We start from the raw sequence: 11,974 nt of genomic DNA on the forward strand, positions 1-11,974 counted from the left end.
TTATAACTTTCCTTTCAAGGAATAGGCCTCTTTTAATTTCACAGCTGCAATCACCATCTGCTGTGACTTTGGAGTCCCAAAAAATAAAGTCTGACACTGTTTCCACTGTTTCCCCATGTATCTTCCATGAAGTGATGGGACCGGATGCCATGATCTTAGTTTTCTGAATGTTGAGCTTTAAGACAACATTTTCACTCTCCTTGTTCACTTTCATCAAGAGGCTTTTTAGTTCCTCTTAACTTTCTGCCCTAAGGGTGGTGTCATCTGCATATTTGAGGTTATTGATATTTTCCCCTGCAATCTTGATTCCAGCTTGTGCTTCTTCAAGGCCAAAAGGAAGTATAGAAATAAAGAAAGTGAAGTCTCCCTTTCATGTCTGACTCTCTGCAACCCCATGAAGTGTAGCCCACCAGCCTCCTCCATCCATGGAATTTTCCAGGCAAGTGTACTGGAGTGGGGTGCCATTTCCTTCTGCACAGGAAAACAGTGGGCAGTTTCAAAGCCCTGGAAGGGCGAGGGTGGGGCTGGGGAGTGGGTAAGCTAAGGTTCCGCAAGAAGTCTGTGCCCCTGCCTGGGGAAGCAGGCAAGTCTGTGCTCCTTGCCACACCCCTGCCCACCAGCTGAACTGACTGCCAAGGAGAAGTTTGTGGTTAAAAGGGCAGCAGGAAAGCTTTTCCTGGGGTTTCCACAGCCTCATTAGCATACAAGTGACTGCCCCTGCTTTGTGCTATAAAGGCCACTCCCATGACACACAGGGAAGAGGCTCAGTTAACCAGTTCCTAATAACCAAATCCATAGCCAGCGCAGAAATCCTCCTGGAACCTGGGACCTTTTTAAAGCGGCAAGAGCAGCCTCTTCTCTAGCATCAGCCACAGAGCTCGGGACGCCAGCATGAGGCTCCATCACCTGCTCCTCGCACTCCTCTTCCTGGTCCTGTCTGCTGGGTCAGGTGAGCTCGTGGGAGCCCCAGGGGGAGCCGTGGGCTCTCTCTCCTGTTTCTACCTCCTTCTGTCCTGCTACCCCCATCTACACGTGGTCAGACTAAACCCACTATATTTGGTGCTTCTGAGAAGCCAGTGCTGAGTCCTCAGTAGCAAGAGGGTTCTGAGAACCACCCTGCAAAATTCCTGGTTGTTTCTAAGCCACTCTAGTGAGTCAAGCTTCTGAGCCCGTCTCCTCATTGGTTTCATGAGGAGGAAACAGAAGTTGCCTCTGTTAAGTGACTCTCCTTTTTTTCTTTTTCATAAAAGCAAGAAATTTGATTTTGTCCCATGACAGAAGTACAGAATGTCTCTTTATAAATCTTTCTATTTGAAGGGTGGTGGCTCTGGGTGACCAGACAAGTCCAGAGGAGAGTCAGGCCGAGCCTGGGCTTCAGGAGCTCCCTTTGGGATGCTCCGTGCTGAGTCTCCTCAGCAGGAAGGTCCTCCAGGACAGGTCGCTGATGATGCAACCCTCGCTCCACAGCTGGGAGGCAGCACATCCAAAGCAGTGTGCAGGATCGTCTGTCTGAGTTTAATCTTACCCTTGATATTTCCGGAAATGGGATGAAAATATGTAGGAAGGAAGGAGGGAGGGAGGGAGGGCGGGAGAGGCTGCGGAGACTGAGACCTGAGACAACTGATTAGATGTCAAAATCAAGGTGAAAAGGCCTTGTTTGATCAGTGTTCTTTAAGACTGTAACCCAACTCTTAGCCCAGTGGCAGGGAGAGAGGACGGGGGTGTAAGGAGTGTGGCCCGGGTTCTATCCCTGGACGGGGAACTAGAGAGGGACCAAAGGTGCCTTGTGGTCAAGAGGAAAAAGGCTTGTGAGGAAGACGGGAAGGCCTCTGGTCGGGAGGAAACCACAAAGGGAGGAGGAGAGGGGCTGAATCGCACCAGCGCTGAGAGCGTTCTGAGTCAGTAGAGACGATGATACAAAACTTTTTTTTCTGAACCATTGTCACTGTCAGCTGTAAGTTGCTTTGAGAGTAAGTTCTCTTTAAACAGTTCTTACACTTTCAGCTGCATCTTTTCCTCCTATCTCAGCTGCACTACTTGACTGACTCCATGAGTTTGAAAACTAAACAGTGAAAATAGAACCTACGGGCTGCTTCTGACTCCTGGTGGGAAGGCGGATGTAGCAGAGCTTCCCGGTCTTTGCCCTCGTGGTGGACACAACCAGGGTCCTCACACCCCAGTCCCTCAGCCTCCGGTTCTGGAAACGTGAGGGTCCACCAGAGCCTGGGCAGGGCCAGTGTCTGTCTGGAAGCTGGTCCACGAGGTCCTGGACTCACATCTTGTTGTCACGAGGCCATGTCCGCATCTCAGCACAGAAAGCCCCAGGGCCTCGCTCAGAGGGGACACAGCTGGCCTTCTCGAGATGCCGCTTTCCTGCTGACATGTTTTTCCCTCTTCATTCTCTTTTTAGGATTTACTCAAGGAGTAAGAAATCATGTAACCTGCCGTATAAATAGAGGCTTCTGTGTGTCGATCAGGTGCCCTGGACGCACGAGACAGATTGGCACCTGTTTCGGGCCCCGAGTAAAATGCTGCAGGTCGTGGTAGAAGAAGGCGAAGATGCGGCCGGGACCGATGCGGAGACTGAAACTGCGCCCTTCGACAGAACGTCTAAAATTTAAACCAGAATAAATTTTGTTCAAAGTTAAAGAATCTTGCCCATTGGTCACTGAGGTTGTTGTGTGGTGTCTGATCCCAGGCGAATTCTGAAATCCCTGAGGATGCTCTCTGAGCTCCCCATGCAGACCATCGGGAATTGTGTTGGGGTGCTCTGTGCTCCCAGGGATGTGACCCCCTGTTCCTTGGGGGCCTGACCTTCCCCAGCCCCTCTGTCTGCTGTCCTTCCTGCTTCCCAGCCCAGGGCATCCTGACGTGCCCCACGTCTCTCCTCAAACATGCACACCAGGGGTCCAGAATCACCAGCACACCAGTCCCATAGGAAAGCCCCCACCCCTGCTCCAGGAGGAAACCCCCCTCCTCTGTCCCCTGCAGCCCTCACTTCCATTTAGTTTGTGCTTCTTACTCCTGCCTTGTGCGCACGTGGATACACTTCTGATTCCCTTTTGGGCTATAAGATCTCTATAGGCATGGATTGTCCTATTCCTGTATGTGCTGGGCATTGAGATGAGACATTGATTCACAAATTGTCATCAACAGAATGACAGAGTTGACATGGATGAAGCATGTCTCTCTGTGTGTACATGATATGATGCAACATAGATGCTATGGAAAAACATGTCCTGTGGAAAGCACAATTCAATGAAGACAACACAGCACAGAACACAGAGACCACAGGGGGCGGGGCGAGCAGGCTGACCTCAGCCTGCTTGCAGTTTCTTCAGAGAGTTTGCTAGTTAAACCAAGAGCCTTGCTGGTGCACACTGTATGTATGAGCAGTTCTCTGGTCTTTGCACTAACGCTTCCCTCAGTGCAAGCTGAGGTCACCAAGGGGATGGTGTTAGGAGACAGGGCCTTTGGGAGGTGATTTGGTCATGAGGGTGGGACCCTCCTGGGTGGAATGAGGGCCTTTATGAAAGAGACCCCAGAGAGATGGCCCACCCCTTGTGCCCTCTGAGGACACAGGGAGACCACCCTCTACCAGCCACCTGCTCTGTCTTGATCGTGGAGCTCCCATCCTCCAAAACTGAGAAGTAAGGGTCTGTTGTTAGTAAGCCACCTATTACAATACCACATGTAAAATAGATAGCCAGCATGGATTTGCTGTGTGACTCAGGGAACTCAAACAGGGGCTCTGAGACCAGCTAGAAAGGTGGGATGGGGAAGGAGATGGTACGAAGTTCGAGAGGGAGGGGACATGGGTGAACCCATGGATGATTCTGTTTTTCTATGACAGAAAGCCACGAAAATCTGTAAAGCAATCATCCTTCAGTTAAAAAACAAAGTGCAAAGAAAGAGCCACCTGGCCTATGGTGTTTCTGTTTCAGTAGCCTGAAAGGGCAGACACATGACAAGTGAGAATTACAGCACAGGTGAATTAAGGTACCTAATCATTTGGCCTTAAGATAGGGAAATGACGTGGAGTATCTGGCTGTGCCCAATGCCATCTCATTAACAAGGAGCCTTAGATGTGGAGGAGGGACGCAGACCAGTGTCAGAGATGCACGCTGAGAGGCTAAACCAGCCTCTCATCAGCTCACAATGATGTGCAGAGGCCATTAGCCAAGGAGGGCAGGCAGCTTCTAAGTGTGAGAAGGAAGGAAGCCTCCAGAAGGAACAGCATCCTGCTGACACTGTGATTTGAAGCCAGTGAGACCCATTTGGGACTTTGGATCCTCAGAACCACAATAACAAGTATGCGTTCCTTTAAGCCATGTAGCTTGTGGCAATTTGCTACAGCGGCAACAGGAAATCAATACAGCAGTAGCTTAAAATCATGCCTTGAGCCTAAAATTAGCAGCTCAAAAGACACAAACCTGTGTGTGTTTAATGGAGGAAAAAAATGGTAACAGCTGTCAACATTTTACTCAACTTTATATTTCTTTTTTCACAGAAATGCCCATGCTGCCAACTCTTCTTCATCTCGAAGGTTGTATTTGGGACTCAAGTCTTACACCTCAAATATCTTGTATCCCTTTTATCGTTTATTTTTAGTTTGTTTTATTATCATGGCACATTTATCTGCCGTTTATGTTAAATTTTTATCATATTCTGTGTTGGGATTTCAGTTTTTAATTTTTATTTAATTTTAAGTTCCATTCTTGTATCAGTTGATGTTTTACTGCCACAACATTTCTGGGTGTCATGTTGGACTCCTGCATGGGAGGAATGCTCGTGTCATTTCAGCACCAGGAAGATGATGGCTTTCCCATGTGACTCTTGAGCCAAATGGGCTCATGCTCTGGTCCAAGGCCAGCCTTTCCACCTGAGTCCTGGGTCTCATTTCTCATGCTTACTCAGGGGTGAGACCCAAACTGTGTCTACCTCTTGCCCCCGTCTAGTGCAGCTACAAAAACTAAAAGCAGGGACTTCCCTGGTGGTCCAGTGGTTAAAACTCCAGCAAGTGGCATGGGTTCATCCCTGGTCAGGGAACTAAGATCTCATATGCTACAGTTCAGTTCAGTTGCCCGGTCATATCTGACTCTTTGTGACCCCAAGGCAGCATGCCAGGCCTCCCTGTCCATCAACAACTCCCGGAGGTTACTCAAACTCATGCCCATCAAGTCAGTGATGCCATCCAACCATCTCATCCTCTGTAATCCCCTTCTCCTCCCACCTTCAATCTTCCCCAGCATCAGGGTCTTTTCAAATGAGTTACTTCTTCCCATCAGGTGGCTAAAGTATTGGTGTTTCAGCTTCAGCATCAGTCTTTCCAATGAATATTCAGGACTGATTTCCTTTACGATGGACTGATTGTATCTCCTTGCAGTCTAAGGGACTTGCAAGAGTCTTCTCCAACACCACAGTTCAATGGCATCAATCCTTCAGTGCTCAGCTTTCTTTATAGTCCAACTCTCACATCCATACATGACTACTGGAAAAACCATAGCTTTGACTAGATGGATGTTTGTTGGCAAACTAATGTCTCTGCTTTTTAATAAGCTGTCTAGGTTGGTCATAGCTTTTCTTATACGGAGCAAGTGTCTTTAGTTTCATGGCTGCCATCACCATCTGCAGTGATTTTGGAGCCTAAAAAATAAAGTCTGCCACTGTTTCCACTGTTTCCCCATCTATTTGCCATGAAATGATGGTATCATAGGCCATGATCTTAGTTTTTTGAATGTCAAGTTTTAAGTCAGCTTTTTCCACTCTCCACTTTCATCTTCATCAAGAGGCTCTTTAGTTCCTCTTCACTTTCTGCCATAAGGGTGGTATCATCTGCAATCTGAGCTTATTGATATTTCTCCCAGCAATCCTGATCCAGCTTGTGTTTCATCCAGTCTGGCATTTCACATGATGAACACTGCACAGAAGTTAAATAAGCAGGGTGACAATATATAGCCTTGACTTACTACTTTCCCAGTTGGAACCAATCTGTTTTTCCATGTCTGGTTCTAAGTGTTGCTTCTTGAGCTGCATACAGGTTTTGCAGGAGGCACGTCAGGTGGTCCATCTCCTTCAGAATTTTCCACAGTTTATTGTGATCCACACAGTCAAAGGCTTTAGCATAGTCAATGAAGCAGAAGTAGATGTTTTCTGGAAATGTCTTGCTTTTTCTATGGTCCAACAGATGTTAGCAATTTGATCTCTGGTTCCTCTGCCTTTTCTAAATCTAGCTTGTACATATGGAAGCTTTCAGTTCATGTACTGTTGAAGCCTAGCTTGGAGTATTTTGAGCATTAATTTGGTAACAATCAACAGTCTGTATTGATAACTAAGTTTCTTCTTTTCAGAAGACTAACCTATTATGCAAGCTACATCTGTACCTATTGCCCTCTAACTCTGCAGGAGCCACACTCTGCATCTATGATTCTTTAACTTACTCTAGCCACGTCCTGATTCTTAACTTTATGGCATCATAAACCTCCCCTTGTAGTTTGGTTCCTCTCTTTTCTCTATTTTAACCTCATGCTGATGCTTAACTTTATGGTGCACTCTTTTTGGAAGCCACTCTGTAGTGGTTTGTTTTCCTCTTTTTGTATTACAGGAAGAAAGTCACCAGGAAATCCCCAAAGGACAATGGACCCAAACACCAGGACCAACTGCCAGACCCAAATACCTAGCTACCTGACACTGGCCTAGTGACTGATTCCAAGCAGTGCAAAAAGAGAGAATTCAGGACCCCTACACCTTTTGTCCGGTATCTTCAAGCCCTGACTGTGAGCCCTGACTGTTTGATCCCCTGGATTCCCAATGGAGGAGAGACAGGCTCCTTGAGGCAGGAATCTATTGTGTTCTCCATTCTGCGACTTAAGGGTTAAAGCCATCTTTCTGTTTGCCCCAAACTCTGTCTCTGCAAATTTTATTTGGCTCCCGTGGGCAGAGAAAATGAAGATTTTGGTGGCAACAATGCCATCCAGTCTGGCTCGTCCCCCACCTCTCTGCCAGGATGACACCTGCCACCAGGGATCATAAGGCATCCTGTGTGACCTCACTCACCCCTTCCTCCGCCATTTGTTGACCTGGCCTCTAACCGTGTAGCCACGGACAGGGGCTCCCAGGTGTCTATGCCACAGTCCCCCTGAGAAGGGCAGAGGAGCCAACTGCAAGGTAGGTTTCCAGGAGAGAGAGGGAGACATCCGTGGTTGAAGAAGGGGTGCGAATAGATGAGTAACATTTACAGAGTCAGTGTAAAGGATCACTTTCAGTATAAAAAATGCAAGAGAGAAATGTGGCCAATTGCCTCTCATCTATACTTTCTTTTCTATTATTGTTGCTGGGGCCAAGAAAGTAAAACCCCCACAGCTATTCTGTAGAATTAAGTAAGACTTATTTAAACAGCTTGCTACAAACACTTGCTCTGTTTTTAGGTTGATGTCACTAAACTAAAATAGATTTTCACTTAGTGAAAGATTAAAATGCTGATCAAAAGATGAAAAGTGAAAACATTTTATTGCTAAGTTGCCTCAGGACAGAGAGAAAAATGTCAGAACATACAGTTCAGGTAAGATGAAAGAGAGGTGGTGAGTGAAGCCCAGAGACCATGACATATTATGACCTGCTTTGACCTGTTATGCTGGGAATGGGTGAGTGGGTGCTTCTTCTCGGGAACACTTTGGGATAAAGCAACTTAATGGGCCTTCAAAACCCTAAGGAACATGCCAAAGCCTTCCTTTCTTTTCTCCTTCACTCACTCATTCCCTCCATTCATCCATTTATTCATTAACCTATATGTTGACTCTTCCATACTAGTACATATACATAGAAACAAAAGTTTGACTACCTGCTCTATGCAAGGCAGTGTTCTAGGTGCTGAGACTGTGAGATAATAAAACAGGACTTGTTAGTGTGGAGACTTACATATAAAGAAAAAGAGAAATATGAACACTGTAAAGCAAAACCAAGGGGAGAGAAGGAAGACATGGAGAAAAATATCAATGATTTACCTGGTATATTTGTGTGCTAAGTCACTTCATTGCGTCCAAATCCTTGTGACCCCATGGACTGGAGCCCACAGGGTCATCTGTCCATGGGATGCTCCAGGCAAGGAAACTGGAGTGGGTTGCCATTCCCTTCTCCAGGGGATCTTCCCAACCCACGGATCAAAACTGCATCTCCTGCATTGGCAGGTGGGCTCTTTGTCACTAGGGCCACCTGGGAAGCCCCTTATCTGGTATCCTTTGGTGCTTTTCACTCAAGAATTCATTGATGAATTACCTGTATTAAGAAATACTCTAGCCCATGAAGCCTCACCTGATTGTGGTCTGTGCAATAGATTGCTTAGGATGGATCAAGTCTCTCTGTAAATGGTAGCAAAAAATAAAAATAAAACAAAAAAATCTTGAGAGTGAAAAAAGACCATTTTAATTTCCAAAATTACTTCTCATTTTTAGATTGTAAAAGGTGTATGTGTGTTGGGTTGTTGTCGTTCAGTCAATTAGTCGTGTCCAACTCTTTGCAACCCATGGATTGAGGCTGTTTATTCTGAAAGGAGAAATGGACAGATGCAGAGACATGAAATAAAGGTGAAAAAAAGAAAGGCATAATTTTCTAACAGAATTCAATGTTTAATGATTTTTCTCCAGAAAATGCTCCAAACCTCAGAGCCATAAGCAGAAGTGAGAATCAATGTGGAAACCCTGACTTCTTGCATACATCTTCCTTTACGACAGGCAAACACTTGGACCATGTGTCCATAAAAGAAACATCCTCAAATTAGGCACAGGCCCAGCTGAATAGCTCTGCTACGATAAAAGCACTTTCTTTCCACCTGAAGTTTTCAAACTCTCTCCCAGATCACGTGCCCCGATTCGGGTGTGCCACCAGACACTGGTTCTACTTGGAATTCCCAAAACTCCTTTCCCATCATGAAGCTACTGTACCTTCTCTTCCTCTTACTTGTGTGTTTTATCCAGAAAACATCGGGATGAGTGGCAGATCCAACTGGTCTGCTGATATGGTGGATGACCATGGAGATTAGAGTAGGGAAGGTCAAGTTGATTCATCATCCAGTGAGGTGCTGAAGGGAATAATATCAAATATGAGAGAAGCATAGCATGTGCGACATGTTCCATTTTACAAATAATGAAAGACAGGCTTAAAGAAGTGAAAAATAGCCTCCATGATTGCCCTTAACTAGTTGGTGGTAAACCCATAAATTATAATGGTGATAGAAAATATTACAGGGACTTTACGGCTTACAAATCATTTCCATGTGACTAACAGAAACATTAATTATAATAGTAAATCATGTTGACTACTTCCAATCCCAAAGAAAGGCAATGCCAAAGAATGCTCAAACGAATGCACAATTGCACTCATCTCACACACCAATAAAGCAGTGCTCAAAATTCTCCAAGCCAGGCTTCAGCAGTACACGAACTGTGAGCTTCCAGATGTTCATGCTGGTTTTAGAAAAGGCAGAGGAACCAGAGATTAAATTGCCAACATCCACTGGATCATTGAAAAAGCAAGAGAGTTGCAGAAAAACATCTATTTCTACTTCTTTAAGTTAGCCAAAACCTTTGATGTGTGGATCACAATAAATGTGGAAAATTCTGAATGAGATGGGAATACCAAACGATGTGACTGGCCTCTTCCGAGACCTGTATGCAGGTCAGGAAGCAACAGTTAGAACTGGACATGGAACAACAGAATGGTTCCAAATAGGAAAAAGAGTACGTCAAGGCTGTCTATTGTCACCCTGCTTATTGAACTTATATGCAGTGTACGTCAGGAGAAATTCTGTGCTGGAAGAAGCACAAGCTGGAATCAAGATTGCCGGGAGAATTACAATAACCTCAGATATGCAGATCACACCATCCTTTTGACAGAAAGTGAAGAGGAACTAAAAAGCCTCTTGATGAAAGTGAATGAGGAGAGTGAAAAAGGTGGCTTAAACCTCAACATTCAGAAAACTAAGACCAAGGTATCGGGTCCCATCACTTCATGGCAGAGAGATGGGGAAACAGTGGAAACAGTGCCAGACTTTATTTTTGGGGGCTCCAAAATCACTGCAGATGGTGGCTGCAGGCATGAAATTAAAAGACACTTATTCCTTGGAAGGAAAGTTTAGGACCAACCTAGATAGTATATTGAAAAGCAGAGATATTACTTTGCCAACAAAAGTCCGTGTAGTCAAGTCTGTGGCTTTTCCAGTGGTCATGTATGGATGTGTGAGTTGGACTGTGAAAAAATCTGAGTGCCAAAAAACTGATGCTTTTGAACTATGGTGTTGGAGAAGACTCTTGAGAGTCCCTTGGACTGCATGGAGATCCAACCAGTCCATCCTACAGGAGATCAGTCCTGGGTGTTCACTGGAAGGACTGATGCTGAAGCTGAAGCTCCAATATTTTGGCCACCTCATGGGAAGAGCTGACTCATTGGAAAAGATCTTGATGCTGGGAGGGATTGGGGATAGGAGGAGAAGGGGATGACAGAGGATGAGATGGCTGGATGACATCACCGCCTGGATGGACATGAATTTGAGTGAACTCTGGGAGTTGGTGATGGACAAGAAGGGCTGACGTGCTGCGATTCATGGGGTTGCAAAGATTCAGACATGACCGAGCACCTGAACTGAACTGAACTTCCTCCTTAACTAAAACAATGAAACTTTTAATGTCTTATGCCAAATATATTCCATATAGCAAAATTTACAGGGTAGGCCATTTTACAAGTTGGGATTAAGAAATGAAGTAATCTGTTCAAAGGAGTGCAGATTGAATGTAAGGAGCACTTGAACTCAAGCCCAAGTGGGTTTGACCCCAAGACCTTGTTTTATTAAATATTCAACAATCCCAGAAAACTAATGTACTTACTGAATTACATGAAATCAACAAATACTTTAGCTCAAGTGTGATCTGTGCATCACTCGGGACATACTTATCCTACAAGGTTATGTGATGCTCACCAGCAATCCAAGTTAAACTGGGTGTCCTGCATTTTCCCTGCAGCCCTCCTCAGGTGACAGCATGCTCCAGGCTGTGCTGTGGTGACAGCCCCTCCAGATCTTAGCATTTTCAAAGAGCCAAAGTTAATTCTTGTTCAAATGACACCAACCCGGGAAGGCCCAGGTGCTCTGATCAGACCCCCACCCCCAAGGAGCAGCCACCACTGTGGGTGCTGCTGGTCCTGGGTCTTAGCAAAGCACTCTCAGGGCACTAGTGCTAGCTATTAAAGGCCCCAGCCCTGAAGGGAAATGTCACTTCCGCTCAGAATTCATTAACCAAGCAGGTCCAGTTGTTTCGTCACTCGCTTGTGGTCCACTCTTTGCGACCCCATGGATTGTCGCCCACCAGGCTCCTCTGTCCATGGGATTTCCTGGCAAGGATACTGGAGTGGGTTGCCATTCCCTTCTCCAGGGGATCATCCTGACCCAGGGATCAAAACTGCATCTCCTGCATTGGCAGGTGGGCTCTTTGTCACTAGGGCCACCTGGGAAGCCCCTTATCTGGTATCCTTTGGTGCTTTTTACCCAAGAACACACTGATGAATTACCTGTATTAAGAAATACTCTAGCCCATGAAGCCTCACCTGATTGTGGTCTGTGCAATAGCTTGCTTAGGATGGATCAAGTCTCTCTGTAAATGGTAGCAAAAAAAAAAAAAAATCTTGAGAGTGAAAAAAGACCATTTTAATTTCCAAAATTACTTCTCATTTTTAGATTGTAAAAGGTGTATGTGTGTTGGGTTGTTGTCGTTCAGTCAATTAGTCATGTCCAACTCTTTGCAACCCATGGATTGAGGCTATTTATTCTGAAAGGAGAAATGGACAGATGCAGAGACATGAAATAAAGGTGAAAAAAAGAAAGGCATAATTTTCTAACAGAATTCAATGTTTAATGATTTTTCTCCAGAAAATGCTCCAAACCTCAGAGCCATAAGCAGAAGTGAGAATCAATGTGGAAACCCTGACT

At 45.5% G+C, this 11,974-nt stretch overlaps 1 protein-coding gene across 1 annotated transcript; it reads left to right on the plus strand.

Annotated features, from left to right (window-relative positions):
• Positions 1-754: 754 nt before the first annotated feature.
• Positions 755-2,656, plus strand: LOC147343486 (beta-defensin 3). The gene is made up of 2 exons (XM_086379810.1): positions 755-949; positions 2,411-2,656. The coding sequence occupies exons 1-2, from the start codon at positions 892-894 to the stop codon at positions 2,545-2,547; spliced, it is 195 nt and encodes a 64-aa protein (XP_086235936.1). The 5' UTR covers positions 755-891; the 3' UTR covers positions 2,548-2,656.
• Positions 2,657-11,974: the final 9,318 nt, after the last annotated feature.

This window comes from Bos grunniens, chromosome 27 (assembly GCF_055505025.1).
Source record: "Bos grunniens cultivar Pamir isolate PY7600 chromosome 27, Bosgru_T2T1.0, whole genome shotgun sequence".
Classification (NCBI taxonomy): Eukaryota; Metazoa; Chordata; class Mammalia; order Artiodactyla; family Bovidae; genus Bos; species Bos grunniens.